Below are 19,131 nucleotides of genomic sequence, written 5' to 3' on the forward strand. Positions count from 1 at the left end.
TCTAAATATCACAAATTTGTTATAACTATCATTTTATACATGAGGAGATGGAGATGCAAGTTTAATTAAAATATCTATCCTCATAAAAACTTGAAACTGGTAAAGGCAAAGTTCAATCAAATTAAACATTGACTTCAAAGCCACTTGTCTAATCAGACTCCATCTGTTATAATTATTTACTAATCCTAAACATTGAAGAAGAGTTGCATAAGCTGAACATAACTAGACTAATCAACTCATGGTGACACAGAAAGAAACTGATTTTCAATTGCAGGAGAGAAAAAATCTATTTTTATTGGTGCATAATAGTTATACATTATAATGGAATTCATTGTGGTATATTATCACATGCACAAATGTTTCTTAATTGTATCTTAAAGAAGAGGTAGAACAAATATGCAAAGTTATAGTTACAGCAAGTCAAAGTTACAGCAAGTAAATCCTTAGCAAAGAGAGCTCTGTGAGCAGAGAGAATGTATCTGTGTCATTGCTGAATTCTCCTCCTTGGACTTGTTCATACAGATGCTATATGTCACCCATTTGCTGAGGGAGGGGATCATGTGGAAGGATTTCTCTATTGAAGCTTCTTTTAGCAAGTGCCCTTAATACTTCCTTGGATTCATGTCTGATACTGGTTCACTTTCCACTTCCCCACAAAAAACATCCCTACTGAAAGCAATTCTGAGTGTAGTTATGCAATAATTAAGGCAAAAGGTTTTGTTTTCCTTTTATTGCAACACACTATTGCGCGTATTTTGCTATCTCCAGTGAATTATGACATAGGTTTTAAATTTATTTCACAACTCCAGAAAGCCATTCCCTTCTTATTCCCCAAAGAAATGGTAATGTATTAGGGTGAGAGCAAAAAAATAAATCCTGAATTTGCCATGAACCACGTATCACACACTTGTGTTTCTGGTCTAGATGTTTTCATTTGTTGAAAATATGAGTCTTTTGGAATCAAATTAACTCACCTCAGTGTTAGCAAAGACCAGACTGGTGTGCATGCCTGAGAGTTCTGAGCACCAGGAGTCCCACAGCAGTCAGGTTCTGCCTGTTCTGAGCATCACTGCAGCTTTTGAAGATTATCCAGACTCTAATGTGTGCACCTGCTTGGGTCTCTGCAGTTCAGTGTCTCAGGAGGCTCTGGTTCAAAGGAAAAGATCCTTTGGGACTTTTGAGACAATTTCTGCATTGTTAAGCTTTTTACCCAAGGAGAAAACTATAGAAAAAATTGTGTTGAATTTGTTTGTCTTCTCCCTGAACTTCTGACCAAGGTTCTGATGGTTCCAGGAAACACTTTTCATTTATCTTGATCACAATATTATGCTCACCACAGCTCACCACTCACCATATACATACGTATGTATGTGTGTGTATATACATGGCACTTTAACATACACATACATAAATATCTGTATAGATACATAATTCATAAAAATTAATAAAATAAAAAAATTATACACTTCAGATGAGTAATAGAGGACTGTGCTCTGTCTAGTAATGCTTTGTCTTGAGTTTCTCAAGTTGATGAATACATAAATGTGTACAAATAAGCATATGAATGTTCACGTGTTTATTTTGGAGAGCAAAAGTTTTGGCAAAACAGTTCTAAATATATTTTGTGTACATTTTGCTACCTGAGTTTTCCTTTTTATATTTTATTGTTAAAAAAGACTGATACTGAAGGGACTGGAAACCTAATTTGAATGATTTTTCTCACTCCAGTTGGTGAATATATGAAGATTTCTTTAAGTTTTAAGATTTCTATAAGTATGAATTCAAAGTATATCACAACCCTACCCCAAAGGTATAAATCTAATAAATTGATAGTGTAAGTATAGGCTGGTGTAACTATTATATATAGTTGATGTATGTGTAACTTAATAAGAAACTGCAGGAACTTGAGCAGTTTCTTGTTAAGTTAAAATACACTAACCCTATGACCTAGAACTTTCATTCTTAGGTTTTTAGTGAAAACATGTGTTCACAAAACACACATATATGTATGTTCCAACAGCAAAAGCAGTGTTACAAATGGAACAGGAATGAGTAGTGACTTCATGGAATGATATATAACAGAGAAAAAGGAATAGACACTATGAAATATAACCTAGATGAATCTCAAAAACATGGAACAGAATTAGATAAACACAAGACCATAATATATGAGTCCATTTATATGCAGTCCCAAAACAGGTAAAACTAATCTTAAATTGATAGAAAAGATATCCTCTGGGGAGTGATAATGACTCATAGGAGCAAGAAGGAAATGTCTGGGGATAGAAATGTTCTTTTCCCTATTTTATTTGGCATTATACAGATTTATGCTACTGTCAAAATTTATCAAATTGAACACAAGAGTGCTGCATTGTATTATATTTGATAAGTTTAATGGAGCCGAGCATGGTGGTATTATATCCACCTATAATTCTGGTGACTTGGGAGACTGATGTATGTAGGAAGATCACAAGTTCAATGGCAGCCTCAACAACTTGGTGAGACCCTAGGCGACTTAGTGAGAACCTACCACAAATAAACAATTTTAGAAAGGGCTGGAGTGAGACTCAGTGCCAAAGTGTTCCTGGGTTCAATCCCTGGCAGCAAAGAAAGTAAAAATAAATAAATAAATAAATAAATAAATAAATAAATAAATAAATAAATAAATAAATAAATAGAAAAAACACAAGATAGTGGGGTAGGGAGGGGGGCACGGGAGGATTAGATGAATTCTAGATAGGGAAGAAGGGTGGAAGGGAAAGAGAGGGGGCAGGGGATTAGGAAGGGCGGTGGAATGTGATGGACATCATTATACAAAGTTCCTGTATGAAGACACCAATTGGGTGTCAACATACTTTATATATAAACAGAGATATGAAAAATTATGATATATGTGTGTAATAAGAATTTAATACAAAAATGTACATGTATAAAGGCATGAATTGGCGTGAACATACTCTATATACAAAGATATGAAAAATTGTACTCTATATGTGTAGTAAGAATTGTGATGCATTCTGCTGTCGTGTAATTTCAAAACTAAAATCAATAAAACTAAAAAACAAAAGGAAAACCAGAAGCTATCAGTGTACTTAATGTATATAAAATATACAGTAAGCACTGTAGTTGGTGAAATATTAAAGGCATTTATTCAGACATCAGACCAAATCTAGGGTTCCAGCTATAAATACTTCTATTCAGTATTCTGATAAAATTCCATTTAATGAAAGAGCACAAAAATGGAGAAGATTAAACACAAATGATTAAAGGTAATATTTGCAGAGCGATTATAAATGCAGAGAAGTTAAATGAAATCTGCAAATTATTAGCACTAATTTATTAACTTAAGAATGTCATTAGAAACAAATGTTATTGGTAAAGAAAAATATGCTTTATCAATAATCTACTAATAGGTTAAATAATTAAAATTAAAAACTGAGGCCATTTGCAATAGTTTTAAATATCTAGAATTTAATTTAGTTAAAGGTGTGAAAAACTTTACTGAAAGCTTTATAAAAACTATTTCCACAGATTAGAAGACTGATGTGGTACAAAGATGAGTTCATCTCAGTGTATATATACACTTAGTGAAATGCCAAATTCCAGAAATTATTATTATTATTATTATTTCTTTTTAAATAGTTTTATTGAAATATAATCACATATCATATAATCCACCCATGTAAGATGCACAATTCAGTGGTTTTTACTGTATTCACACATGTGTATAAGCACAATCAATTTCTTTCTTTTTTTTTTAATTTTTTTTTCCTGTGTCACTTTTTTTTTTAAATTTTTTATTGGTTGTTCACAACATTACAAAGTATTATTATTTTTAATGAGGAACAGATATTATCATTTATTGTGAAAAGCAACAATAATTTACACAATACTTTTAGACCAAGAACAACTAAAAGAAACCCCACAAAATTGTGGCTGAAGAACATTTAATTGTTGAATACAAACATTTAGACTTTCTTTTTTCAATAACCATGTAGTATATCTCCTGCTGTTGTTGTGGTTTGGTTTTGTTTGTCTTCTGTTTCTGGAAAATTTTGCTGTTTTTTTAAAGGGAAACAAAAACAATATTTGAGTACTTCATTGACTAAAAAGGTATACTATAAAATTATAATGACCAATATAGTCCAATCTTAAAATGAAGTATACACATTGAGCACAAGTGGATGCCCAGAAACAAATCCATTCTTATTTGAACACCCAGTATAAGCATTACTAAGAGGAAAGAGGCTAATGATCATAACAAATTATAAGATTCAGGACTAAGGACTTACTTTTCTCATATCGTAGCCACAGCAAAGGAAATAAGAGCATGAAGAGAGAGCCTACAGAATGGGAAAAGATCTTCGTCAGTTACTCCTCTCATAGGGGACTAATATCCATAAATTTTAAAAACTCAAAAAACTTAATACCAATAAAACAAATAATCATTAAATGGGCAATAGAAGTGAATAGAATTATTACAAAATCAATAATTATAACTTTTCTATTTCTTCTGTTTCTGCTCTGAGATTTAAATTTCTTTTCTTCTACCAATTATGGATTTGGGTTTTTTTATTTTCTAAATCCTTGATACACATCATTGCTTTTTAAAAACCTGAAATCATTCCAATATTTGATGCAGGCAATGGTTGCTCTAAACTTCCCTCATAGTACTGCTTTGTTACATATCACAAATTTTGGCATGTTGTGTTTCATTTGTTTAGGGAAATTTTCCATTTTCCCCTTCTGACTTTCTCAGCAAAAGTGTGTTGTTCAGTCTCCATGCATTTGTATAATTTATAAAATCACTCTTTTTGTTTATTTATGGTTTATTCCATTGAAAAAGTTACACAAGTTATGATTTTGATTTTCTTTAACTTATTAAAACTTTTTTTATGGCCCCATATACAACCTATTTGAGAAAAGTTCTAGGAGCTAATGAAGTGAATGCGTATTCAGCAGTTCTTGGATGGAATGTTCTGTCTGTTAAATCGATCTTGTCTATAGTATAGTTCAATGTTTCTTTGTTGATTTTTGTCTGGATGATCTTTGACTGATGATGAGTGGGTGTTGAAATCCCCCATTTTTATTGTATTGCAGCCTATATTTCCCTTTAGTGCTAATAATGTTTTCTTTATAAAGTTGGTTGTTACAACATTAGGTCTCATTGGTATATATTTGTTATATCTTCTTGATGAATTAATGCTTTGATGATTATATAGTGACCTTGCTTGTCACTTTTAGGTGTTTGTCTGACAGTCTATTTTCAGATCTAGCTATAGCTACTTTTTTCATTCTGTTTTCATTTGTTTGGAATATCATTTTCCATCCTTTCTCTATCACTGTGTGTCTTTATTTACGAGGTGAACTTTTTGAAGGCCCAGATTTTTGGAATTTTTTTTTTAAATCCATCCATCAGACCGTATATTTTCATTGGAGAATTTTGTCCATTTACACCCAGGATTGGTTGTTATAGGTCATTTAGCTGAGTTTCTTCTGGTGTTTTGAATGTTCTCTGTTCTCTTCTTCTTCTCTTATTAATCTCTGTGGTTTGATTATTTACTGCAATTATGATGTTCTATTCTTTTCAATTTCACTTTTGGATTCCTGCTTTTGTAGTGAGATTTATACTTTCACATGCTTTCATGATCACAGTTATATTTTTTTCACTTTTAAATATACAACATGCCTAAGCATCTTTAGTCAGACTATTCTAGTGGTCATAAATTTCCTCCACTTTTAATATATTTTAAGGTTTTTATTTTCGTTCATTTTTTAACTATAGCCATGTTGGATGCAGTTATGTAGATTAGCAGTTACTTTCTTTCAGATCATGGAATATGTCATGTCTTTCCCTACTGGCCTGTAAGGTTTCTGCTGTCAGTCTACTGGGAATGCTCTTAAATGTGACCTAATGATTTCTCTTGAAGATTTTAAATTTTTTCTTTGTCTTGGCTTTTGCCAATTTGACCATAATATCCCATGGTGACAAGCCCCTTTGGTTATGTCTATTTGGGGTTTATTAGCCTCCTGTATATAGATGTCCATAGGTTTCTCAAAATTAGGGAGAATTTCTACTATTATTTTATTAAACAGATTTTCTCTGCTCTTTGCATTTATCTACTCATCATTGGTTATTCCCAAGATGGAGATATTTGATTGTTTGTTTTCTTTTGTTTTTTTGGTACTGGGGATTGAACTCAGGGGCACTCAACCACTGAACCATATTCCCAGCCCTATTTTTTTGTATTTCATTTACAGACAGGATCTCATTGAGTTGCTAAGGATCTCACCATTGCTGAGACTGGCTTTGAACTTGTGATCCTCCTGATTCAGCCTCCCAAGATTTTGGGATTATAGGCATGCACCATCATGCCTGGTTGATTGTCTTAAGTTGTCCCAAAGATCTTCAAAATACTATTATTTGATATATCTTTTTGATTTTTGTTTGTTTGTTGAGGGGGAGAGGTGATGGGATAGATAATGGGATATTTCAAAAGACCTGTCTTCAAGTTCAAATGTGATTTCTTCCACTTGATCTAGTCTGTTGCTGAGGTTTTCAACTGTACTTTTATTTGACCTATGGAACTCTTAATTTCCAGGATTTCTGTTTGATACTTTTCTAAACTCTCTATCTCTGCTAAATTAGTCATTGGTATCTTTCATAGTCTTTCTAATTTAATTTAGCAGTTTATTGTATTCTTATTTTATCTTACATTAGTGAGTTTTTTATTAATCACTTTAAATTATCCTTCCAGCATTTCATCCACCTTCATTTCCTTGTAATCTGTCGCTAGAGTTATGTTCTTTGGGAGGTAATCATATTACCTTGTGTTTTCATATTTCTTATTTTGATGTTGAGATTTGTTCATCTGGTGAATCAGATGTCCCTAGCACATTAATAGGTAATTGACTTTCTTAGTAAATGGCTTTCTCTTGAATGTGTAACTTAGGGGGTCAGTTTGTTTTGCAATGCTGCCTTGGTTCTCAATAGGCACCGTAGAGCAGTCTCCCTGTAGCTTCTTTGGCTGTGATTACTGAGTTTGGGCACAGGTCAGACAATGTCATGGTCAGATAGGCCCATGTCTCTACAGATCATGCAGTAGTGGGGACACTCTAGCAGTTCAAACAGCTGTGGGTTGACAGCAGTTGGTGTGGGGTGCTTACTCTGTGGCTGCACCTATGATGGAGGCAGTGGCCCTGGTCAGGTGATGGGGATACCCTTAGGCACTCCTGATGCCAGTTCTGCAACTAGCAAGGGCTTGTGGCACCGGCAGAAGCAGCAGAGTTCAACAAACCAAAGTATTTGTTCTCTGACCAGTCAGTGGACAGGACAGATGCTGCATAGGTAGGACCATGGCAAGATCTACAGCACCCCTCTGTGTCCTTTACATCCAGTCTTGGCAACAGCATGTGGTTAGACAAGGTGTTTCAGTTGCCAGCAGAAGGAACTGCATAGGTGGGTTTCAGCAGTATTCATGGATTTCCTCTCTCCTGCTACTATGGTAGTGCCCACCTGGGAGCTGGACCTCAACCAGAGATGGGTGGGTAAAGGCACATTCAATCTCCTTAGCCATGCACATTCATGCATAAGGCAACAGCTGGGGCCTTGTCATGGACTTACTCAAGGACTTTCAGCAGCTTCTGTGTGCAAGGCAGAAACAGGAACCTCCCCTCCCTGCCCTGTGGTGACAGATGCCTGACCACAGTACAGGGAAGAGGTGCTGTAAGCATCTGCCTTCAGCCCTATCAACAGCAGGAGTCCACAGATCATTGACCACATTTGGTCTTAGGGTTCCTTCACTCCAGACTCCTAGTTAGAGAACAGTGCCATCCATCCCCTTCTATGTCAGAGCACTGTATCCGATAGTGCAGGTCATGGTCAATCTGCTAGGACAAGTTGGGTTCAGCAAAAAGGTACCCCTTCAGTAAGAGCAGTAGAAAGTCTGTGGAGTCCCACAGGTGGGAATATGTTGGGGGTTTTGATCCATAGAGCAGTCCAAATTAAGACATCAGTTCTCTTCTGAAGAAGGTTCAAGACTGTAGCACACTAGAATTTTCCCAGGAATGATGATGTGAGATCTTTTTCTAAAGAAAGACTACAAGGAAGATTACTTATCTAAGTGGGCTAAAAACTTTTGTGGATTATGAAACTTTCCAGTCACTAGGATTGCTAGAGTCTGCACTAATAAAATTTATTGTGTCATTTTCATTCACTCTTACCCTGAGAGAGGGGAGAGTCCCTTTGTCTCAGCTGTGCAGTCAAGGTGGCACATGGTAGGTGTTTTCTCTTAGTATATTGTTGCCCCAGGTTTTTGAATCTTGCAAGTTTTCAGTCTCTCAGTTGCTAATTTCCAGAATTTCCCATGATCAATCACCTCAAAATGACACTATACACCTGTTACTTTAGGTCATCGTGGTGGATCAAGAGGTGAGTTCTAGGTATCTCCATTTACCTATCTTGAATCCCCTCTACCACACTGTCTTTTTCCATTATCATTTGATGGGCATTTTTGTTATTTCCACGTCTTGGCTGTTAGGAATAGTGCTACAATGAATATGGGAGTGCCTAAATTTTAAGTTCTGGGCCTGAATTCCTTTGATTGTCTCCATGTCATTTAGATCATATTGAAATGAATATATGAGTATTATTCTCCTTCACCTTCATAGTAGGAAGTCAACATTAATCAGCTATACATAAGATATTTTTTATTACTAAAGCAACCTGTGAAAATTATGTAGAGAAAAGAGTAGTGAGCATAAATGAATTCACTAAGATTTAAAAGTCTTTTTCCAATCTTGATATTGTTTAACTAGATTTTCCTCCAAAACCAGTCTTTATAGGCTGAGAAAGTACAATCATGTTCTTCTCCTGTACATCCTTTGATATCTGTTCAACATGCAAAATGTATTAAATTAATTGAATTAACTAATACAGCAGTGTACGAAAATTACCCTGTTGTGGATTTTTAAAAAAAACTCAAATTTAAGGTGCTTAATTTTTTATTTGTAAGATTACTTTGTTATTTATGAGTTCTAAAATATGTTCTTCAATATTCAACAAATATTGCTTTCTGCAAGATACCAGTGTTTCTCTTTTTTTTTAAATTTTACACTCAAATATCCTCTAAAGTATTATATTTATTTGTTTTTGATATTAATTAATGAATATATTTTTATCTAAGGCATCATTCTCTTTGCAAAATAGCTTGATCACTCCTTCACGGTTCTGCTTGGTCTTTACTCCATAGACAATGGAATTCAGAGCGGGAGGACATACAGGAGGTAAAACTATCAGGTGCAGGAATTTCATTAATGAGGAAATTTATATTACTGATTCTATTTCCTTACCCATTTTTTTATTGATTGTTCAAAACATTACAGAGCTCATGATATATCATCTTTCATACATTAGACTCAATTGGGTTTTGAACTCCCATTTTTACCCCAAATACAGATTGCAGAATTACAACTGTTACATACTCACATTATTACATAATGGCATATTAGTGCCTGTTGTATTCTGCTACCTTTCCTATCCCCTACTATCCCCCCTCCCCTCCCCTCCCCTCCCATCTTCCCTCTCTATCTCCTCTGCTGTTGTTCAATTCTCTCCCCTTTTTCCCCCTTACCCCTTGCCCCTCATAACCTCTTATAATTTTGTGTATCATTGAAGGTCTCCTACCATTTCCATATGCTTTCCCTTCTCTCTCCCTTTCTCTCCCCCCATTCATCTTTGTTTACTGTTAGTCTTTTCCTCATGCTCTTCCTTCCTGTTCTGTTCTTATTTGCTCTATTTATATCAAAGAAGACATTTGGCATTTGTTTTTTAGGGCTTGGCTAGCTTCACTTAGCATAATCTGCTCTAATGTCATCCATTTCCCTGCAAATTCTATGATTTTGTCATTTCTTAGTGCTGCATAATACTCCATTGTGTATAGATGCCACATTTTTTTATCCATTCATCTATTGAAGGGCATCTAGGTTGGTTCCACAGTCTAGCTATTGTGAATTGTGTCGCTATAATCATTGATGTGGCCGTATCCCTATAGTGTGCTCTTTTAAGGTCCTCAGGGAATAGTCCGAGAAGGGCAATAGCTGGGTCAAATGGTGGATCCATTCCCAGCTTTCCCAGGAATCTCCATACTGCTTTCCAAATTGGCCTCACCATTTTGCAGTTCCACCAGCTGTGTACAAGCGTACCCTTTTCCCCACATCCCCGCCAACACTTATTGTTGTTTGACTTCATAATGGCTGCCAATCTTACTGGAGTGAGATGGTATCTTAGGGTGGTTTTGATTTGCATTTCTCTGACTGCTAGAGATGGTGAGCATTTTTTCATGACTTGTTGATTGATTGTATGTCCTCCTCTGAGAAGTGTCTGTTCAGGTCCTTGGTCCATTTGTTGATTTGGTTATTTGCTATCTTATTGTTTAATTTTTTGAGTTCTTTGTACATTCTGGATATTAGGGCTCTATCGGAGGTGTGAGGGGTAAAAATTTGTTCCCAGGATGTAGGCTCTCTATTTACCTCTTTTATTGTTTCCCTTGCTGAGAAAAAAACTTTTTAGTTTAAGTAAGTCCCATTTTTTAATTTTTGTTATTATTTTTTTATTTATTTTTTTATTTATTTATTTTTCAAAACATTACATAGTTCTTAATATATCATATTTCACAGTTTGATTCAAGTGGGTTATGAACTCCCATTTTTACCCCGTATACAGATTGCTGTATCACATCAGTTACACTTCCATTGATTTACATATTGCCATTCTAGTGTCTGATGTATTCTGCTGTCTATCCTATTCTCTACTATCTCCCCTCCCCTCCCCTCCCCTTTTCTCTTTCTACCCCCTCTACTGTAAATCATTTCTTCCACTAGTATTATTCTTCTCTTACCCCTCCTTTCCTCTTATATGTAATTTTGTATAACCCTGAGGATCACCTTCCATTTCCATGCGATTTCCCTTCTCACTCCCTTTCCCTCCCACCTCTCATCCCTGTTTAATGTTAATCTTCTTCTCAAGCTCTTCGTCCCTACCCTGTCCTTGGTTACTTCCCTTATATCAAAGAAGTCATTTGGCATTTGTTTTTTAAGGATTGGCTAGCTTCACTTAGCATAATCTGCTCTAATGCCATCCATTTCCCTCCAAATTCTATGATTTTGTCATTTTTAACTCTTGGGCTATGGGCGTCCTATTAAGGAATTTGGAGCCCGACCCCACTATATGTAGATCGGAGCCAACTTTTTCTTCTATCAGACGCACCGTCTCTGATTTGATATCTAGCTCCTTGATCCATTTTGAGTTAACTTTTGTGGATGGCGAGAGAAAGGGATTCAATTTCATTTTGTTGCATATGGATTTCCAATTTTCCCAGCACCATTTGTTGAAGATGCTATCCTTCCTCCATTGCATGCTTTTAGCCCCTTTATCAAATATAAGATAGTTGTAACTTTGTGGATTAGTCTCTGTGTCCTCTATTCTGTACCATTGGTCCACCTGCCTGTTTTGGTACCAGTACCATGCTGTTTTTGTTACTATTGCTTTGTAGTACAGTTTGAACTCTGGTATCGCTATACCTCCAGATTCACATTTCCTTCTTAGAATTGCTTTTGCTATTCTGGGTCTTTTGTTTTTCCATATGAATTTCATGATTGCTTTATCTATTTCTACAAGAAATGCCATTGGGATTTTGATTGGCATCGCATTAAACCTGTAGAGAACTTTGGGTAATATCGCCATTTTGATGATGTTAGTTCTGCCTATCCATGAACAGGGTACATTTTTCCATCTTCTGAGATCTTCTTCTATATCTCTCTTTAGGGTTCTGTAGTTTTCATTGTATAAATCTTTCACCTCTTTTGTTAGGTTGATTCCCAAGTATCTTATTTTCTTTGAGGATATTGTGAATGGAGTGGTTTTCCTTATTTCCATTTCAGAGGTTTTTTTGCTGATATACAGGAATGCCTTTGATTTATGTGTGTTGATTTTATAACCTGCCACTTTGCTGAATTCATTTATTAACTCTAGCAGCTTCTTTGTAGTCCCTTTTGGGACTGTTAAGTATATTATCATGTCATCCACCTATAGCGATAATTTAATTTCTTCTTTTCCTATTTTTATGCCTTTAATTTCTTTTGTCTCTCTAATTGCTCTGGCTAGTACTTCGAGAACTAAATTGAATAGAAGTGGTGATAGAGGGCATCCCTGTCTTGTTCCAGATTTTAGAGGGAATGCCTTCAGTTTTTCTCCGTTTAGGATGATGCTAGCCTGAGGTTTAGCATATATAGTTTTTACAATGTTGAGGTAAGTTCCTGTTATCCCTAGTTTTTCTAATGTTTTGAACATAAAGGGATGCTGTACTTTGTCAAATGCTTTTTCTGCATCTATCGAGATGATCATGTGGTTCTTGTCTTTAAGTCTATTGATGTGGTGAATAGCATTTATTGATTTCCGTATATTGAACCAGCCTTGCATCCCAGGGATGAATCCTACTTGATCATGGTGCACAAGTTTTATGATATGTTTTTGTATTCGATTTGCCAGAATTTTATTGAGAATTTTTGCATCCAAGTTCATTAGAGATATTGGTCTGTAGTTTTCTTTCTTTGAAGTGTCTTTGTCTGGTTTTGGGATCAGAGTGATGTTGGCCTCATAGAATGAATTTGGAAGAGCTCCTTCTTTTTCTATTTCTTGAAATAGCTTGAAAAGTATTGGTATTAATTCTTCTTTGAAGGTTTTGTAGATCTCCGCTGTATACCCATCCGGTCCAGGGCTTTTCTTGGTTGGTAGTCTTTTGATAGCTTCTTCTTTTTCTTCCTTTGTTATTGGTCTGTTTAGATTGTGTGTGTCTTCCTGTCTCAATCTGGGCAGATCATATGCCTTAAGAAATTTATCGATATCTTCACTATCTTCTATTTTATTGGTTAAATCAGATTTTTCTATTCTTGATTCAGTAGTTTCAGATTCTATGTTTCTAGAATTTCATAGGTTTCTTCTAGTTTATCCAATTTGTCTGTGTAAAAATAGTGACAATAATCTCATGGTATGTAAATATCTATGGATTCTGTTATAATGTTTCCTTCCTCTTTTTTTTCTTAATGTAGCTAAGGGTTTGACTATTTTGTTTGTCATTAAGAAAACTATTAGATTTATGGATCTTTATTTTTCTCTAGTCTTTATTTCTGCCATGGTCTTTATTTTGTCTTTCCTTCTCTGAATTTGCATTTAGTTTGTTCTTTTTTAAGTTTTTCAGCATATCATTAAGTTGTTTGAGATCCTTTTTTTTTTCTTCTTTGATATAGACATATGTAGTTCTAAATATCCCTCTTAGAACTATTTTGGTGCATCCTGTAAATTTTTCTATCTTATATTTTTGTTTGTCTCAAGATATTATTTAATTTCTATTTATTTTTTTCTTTTATACTTTGTTGTTCCAGAAAAGATTGGATAACTTCCACATATTTTTTCTTATATTATATGAAAGTTTTCTTATATTTCTCCTACTATTGATTTCTACTTTCACACCATTGTAGTCAGAATGGATATTAGACATTATTTCAATCTTCTTAAATTTATTAAGACGTGTTTTATGATATATACAGGAAATTGAGTTATGTGTCATTGAAAAGAGTGCATATTCTGCTGTTACTGGATTAGACAACCACACCACCTTTAAACAAACCTCTTTTCTTTTGAATCAAATACCTTTTGCTCCATATTTTAAATATAGAAGAGTGAATTCAAGGTCCCAGTGTATTGTGTGATCTTGCTTATTTATCACATTTTCTATAAGATGACTTTGGAAATCATTTTAAGGTTGGCTCCAAAGTTTAGCTATTGTGAATTGTGCTTCCATAAACATTGATGTGGCTATGTCCTTGTAGTATGCTGTTTTGGGGTCCTTTGGGTATAGTCTGAGAAGAGGAATAGCTGGGTCAAATGGTGGTTCCATTCCCAGTTTTCCAAGGAATCTCCATACTGCTTTCCAAATTGGCTGCACTAATTTGCAGGGGATGAATGGATAAAAAAAATGTGGCATTTATACACAATGGAATATTACTTGGCACTAAAAAAGAATAAGAACATGGCATTTTCAGGGAAATGGATGGCATTAGAGAAGATTATGCTAAGTGAAGTTAGACAATCCCCAAAAAACAAATGCCGAATGTTTTTCTGATATAAGGGGGTGACTCAAAGTGGGGTTGGGGGGAGAGCATGGGAGGAATATTACCTCTAGATAGGGAATAGGGGTGGGAGGGAAAGGGAGGGACAAGAGAAATAGCTAGGATTGTGGAAGGAGATGGTCATCATTATACAAAAAACATGTATGAAGGTGTGAATTTGGTGTCAACATACCTTATTTATACAATCAGAGATATGATAAATGGTGGTATAAAGGTGTATTAAGAATTGTGTGCAAAAAAATAAGAGAGCTCATATATAATGGCATAATTTGGCATGAACATACTTTATATACAGAGTTACGAAAAATTGTGCTGTGAGTAGATAATTATGAATGTAATGCACTCCACTATAGTCATGTATGAAATAAATAAATAAATAGATAGATAGATAAAATAAAATAAAATAAATGACCATTCTTGGTTAAGAGATTAAAAAAAAGAAATAATTTTAAGGTTTTTTTCCCCCTTGCGTTGGGGATGTCTTTATATGTCTTGAAAGAAAAACCTCATCTATGTTATTTTTCTCTTTAAGAGAGTGTAAATTTGTCACTGACTGATAATAAGAGACAGAACTCTGTTAAGTAATATTCCCGTTGAACTTTTGGCTTCCTTTTGCCTATTCTGTGACATACAAAACTCAAGCAGCATTGGAAACTTGTGGGAGGAAGCAGGTCAGGTGGTTGCTTGTGGGACTTTGTTTCCATTTTCATCGTGTGTCACAAGTGTGGCCATCTGAAATGGTTGGCTAAATGGTCCTCGACATCAGGAGAAGCAGGACAAGTTCATTACACTTGGTTTCACTTCATCACTCCCTTCCTTTCCCTTTCATTGAGGATGTTAATATTTCTTATGGTTAGAAAGAAAATTGTCGTTTTATTAAATTGAAACCTTGGATTTCTTTGAATCTAATACTTTGGTTCTAGATCTAATCAAAGTTTGTGAGTTTGGTAATGAAATACCAGGTCTTTTTCACCAAACTCCCCACTGATCTCTATCTCATAGGCTAGGTATCTGGGTGCAAGATGGAATTTAACATGAGGCCTCTAATAATTAACTCTCCAGTCCTCTCTTCTCCTCTGTGTTCCCCCTCAACTGTCTCTCTCCTCTCTCTCTCTCTCTCTCTCTCTTTCTCTCCCATTATACCCCCATGAACAAGGATTATAATTTGTTTCATTACCACCTACTTTATTGTTCTTTTAACAGTTCTCAAAGATTCCAGTATATGGGCTCAATTCAGGTATGTCCTAATTTTTAGAGTTATGGCATTTTCCCTCTGAAACCCATTTTTGAGTTCATAATGGAGAACATAATAAAATAAACTGGAGATGGTTACTCACATGACATAGATGAATTTTATCCATTCAGATTTTTAGCTATGGTCTAGTTTTACACTGTGGCTATTAAAATTCCCCCATCCTCCACCCAATCACATAGACCTAAGAGCATTGTAATTATTAAATTTTAATCTTAATGCTCTAAGATGCACCCAGTTTTGTTGCTTATAGTGTTTATATTCCTCATTCATAAAGTAGTTTGATTGACCTCATAATGTTGAGGAAAAATCTCAATGAAATTAATATATATGAAGAAATGGTATAATGCCTTATAATATGTATATGTTTAAAACTGGCAATTTTAAAAAAGTAATTTTTGACTAGTGTGAACATATTTGGTGTGGCTTAAATGAGATTCCCTGATAAACATAATTTACCAAATTCAAAAGCATAATTCTTTGAGTACCTTTAATGATGAAAGCTTACAATGTGCATTACACTGAGACAGATATAATGTTGACAAGCTTTAAAAACAATATTCGGGGTTTTGCTTCCAAACATAAAAATCATACTGAAAAAAAATGGTATTATTAAGATATCTCAAAATCACTTGACCACATATACAACATGATATTAAAAATATATCTTTCATATTAACAGACAATAATTTTCATCACTATATTATCTTCATCGACTTATCCATTCATATCCATTTCCTGAAAATATTCTATGTGTTACAGTTATCCTTTGGATTGTGTCTTACTCTTTCACTGTTTAGTCAATCTTCCTATTTATTGAGAGTGGTATTCACTACTCTCAACATCTTACTCCCATTTCTTTTCTATTTTTTTTCTGTAACTCTAGAAATCTAAATAAGGCACTCCTTTTTATAGTCATTGGACACATTGTTTCTCCTTCTACATTAAAGTCAGAGCAGTAAAGCATGAGTTTCTTTGCTTGGCCAAATATATAAATTTTCTTTACATTTCTTTCTTCTACTAAAAAGTGCCCTAACACTGCCAAATAACATCCATTGTATTCTTCAAAATTCTTTTTAATATTAACTCTAAGGAATTCTTCCAAGAATGTGATAAACTTCAGTAACCATACATACTTACTGCAAATATTTGTATACACAGTGGTACAATGACAAGAAGCCAAATAATTATTAAGGCAGCATAATGTCAGTGATAACAAGCAGGCAGAAATTTGATGTTTGCCCCTGAAATTGATACAAGTTTCATGTATATATGGAATAGAAAAGATGACAAGATCCTTGGACTTCAACACAAGCATTCTGGAGAACAGTTTCCTGCTTCTCTGTAACAATGGGGACAGAGTGTGTCTCTGCCTTCTCAGTGTTCTTTATTCTCTGTGGTCTATCTGTCATCCTTTATTCTTTCCTAGGTACTCCCTAGAGTGCCTAGAACACAGTTCATTCATCACCAATAATTCACTTGAAGTTGAATATCTTACTGTTCCCTACATTATACACATTCCAGGAGATCCAACTAAACATTAAAAAATGTAAAAAGCATGTTTTGTGTTTTCTATCAAATCAGAGGTCTTGGATTAAATATTTTGTGATGGTTTCATGAATATTTTTGGAGAATATTCACTAGTACTTTCTCCTAGACTTACAATTTTGAATTTTGCAATTCCTCCTCAAAAACATCCTTGAGCTTTATGCAAAATACAAAATTATATATCACATAGCCATCACAGGTTGAAACCTTCTTTCTCCTTACAAAACAATTTTATCACTCCTTCACGGATCTGCTTGGTCTTCACTCCATAGACAATTGGATTCAAGGTGGGAGGCAGCAACAGGTAGAGGTTGGCTATAAAAATGTGAACATGGTGAGGTATGGTGTGTCCCCCAAAGCGGTGAGTGAAGAAGTTGAAGAAAGCTGGGACATAGGTGATAATGATAGCACAAATGTGTGATGTACAGGTACTGAAGGCTTTGTGGCGAGCATCTGAAGATGACAGATGAATTACAGCACGGATAATCATGGTATAAGATACGGTGATACAGAGTATATCAAAGCCCCCGATCACTATGACAGTTAGGAGACCATAGAGAGCATTAGTCCTGATATTGCCACAGGATAATTTAGCCATAGACATATGGTCACAATAGGTGTGTTGGATAACGTTACCCCTACAGAAGGGAAGACGCTTGATCAGGAAAGTAAATGGGATTGTGAGCAACACACTTCTAAAGAAGGTGGCAAACCAAACCTTGGTAATGGCAGTATCGGTGAGTACTGAGGAATAGCGTAGAGGGTAGCAAATAGCCACATAGCGGTCCAGAGCCATGAGCATGAGCATGCCAGACTCTGTTATTGTCCACATGTGGATGAAAAACATCTGTACAAGGCAGGCATTAAAGTCGATCTCTTTGAGACTGAACCAAAAGATACATAACATATTGGGAACAAAGGAAGTGCACGCAGAAACATCGGTGAAGGACAGCAAGGCTATGAAGTAGTACATGGGTCGGTGCAGCGCCTCCTCGTGGCCGATGAGATAGATAAGGCCACAGTTCCCCACTACAGCAAGGATGTACATACAGCAGAATGGCAGGGAGATCCAAATGTGTGCGGCTTCCAGCCCAGGAATCCCATTAAGGATAAAGTATCTTGGTGTCAGGCTGGAGCTGTTGGCCTCACCCATGGAGATCAGCTAAAAACATAATACATTCTGTGCCAATAGAGGCATCCTGTAAGAGAAGAGAACACTGAGATTATTTTGCCCCAGAGACAAAACATGAATATATATTTTACATGATATAAAGAATAAATTTAGAGTGAAATTTGGACCCAGATCATGTTCTTTGATCATTCTGAGTGATGTTAAGCCTTTTACTAAATCAAAAGAATGTACATACAGTGCAAACATAGTGCCAAAACAATGGCCTGGCAGATATCATACAGGAAACTCTTTTTTTTTTATGTACCTACTCATGTTCCCATGCCAATCACATAGGCTGGATTTTGCCCCCTCAATCCATTTCCAAATATGGACTCTGATTATATAACATTAATTATATTAACTATCCACAAAATTTCACTTCCTCCAAGAAGTCCTTTCCCTTGAATCCACTGGGTTACCCTCCATTAAATTATGTGAGCACCTACTTAATACGCAAATCTATAATGTGGCTTAGATTGATTTGTTTACATATGTAAGTATGAATTTTCCAAATGAGAATAATCAGAAAGTGAAAACACAATAAAGCAAAAAACAAATAATTACTTACAATTGATAAAGCATAATCATGTGCATTTTACAGAATAATTCAAATTATTTTTTGCTCATAAAATATGAAGAGATTTTTATAATATTTACACTTAAAAAATTGCTAAGCTTTAATTAATTATCTTCTTCTTGTTCTTTTCAAATACCTCTGTAGATAACTATGATATATAAAAATATTATGCATATAATGCCTATATACTTAATCATGAAAAATATATATCATGCTATTAATCCATTCTTATAAAATGCAATATAATAATTTGTGTTCTTTTGTAGTATGACTTTTATTCTCGAAATCGCCAGAGACAATTATGTTCAGTAGGATATAATCCTTATTTTGTTAGTCTATGTTTTAAAAATATTTCTTTCCATCATTCTTCTTTATTCTCAGATTCCATCTTGAAAA

At 34.9% G+C, this 19,131-nt stretch overlaps 1 protein-coding gene across 1 annotated transcript; it reads right to left on the reverse strand.

The window, feature by feature from the left end:
• Window positions 1–17,180: 17,180 nt before the first annotated feature.
• Window positions 17,181–18,140, reverse strand: LOC308634774 (olfactory receptor 52N2-like; the record flags this gene model as incomplete). The annotated part of the gene is made up of 1 exon (XM_081268848.1): window positions 17,181–18,140. One exon carries the CDS (start codon window positions 18,138–18,140, stop codon window positions 17,181–17,183), a length of 960 nt encoding a protein of 319 aa, XP_081124974.1.
• Window positions 18,141–19,131: the final 991 nt, after the last annotated feature.

The sequence above is a fragment of the Spermophilus citellus genome (genome assembly GCF_964194105.1).
Source record: "Spermophilus citellus genome assembly, chromosome: 2".
NCBI classification, from domain to species: Eukaryota; Metazoa; Chordata; class Mammalia; order Rodentia; family Sciuridae; genus Spermophilus; species Spermophilus citellus.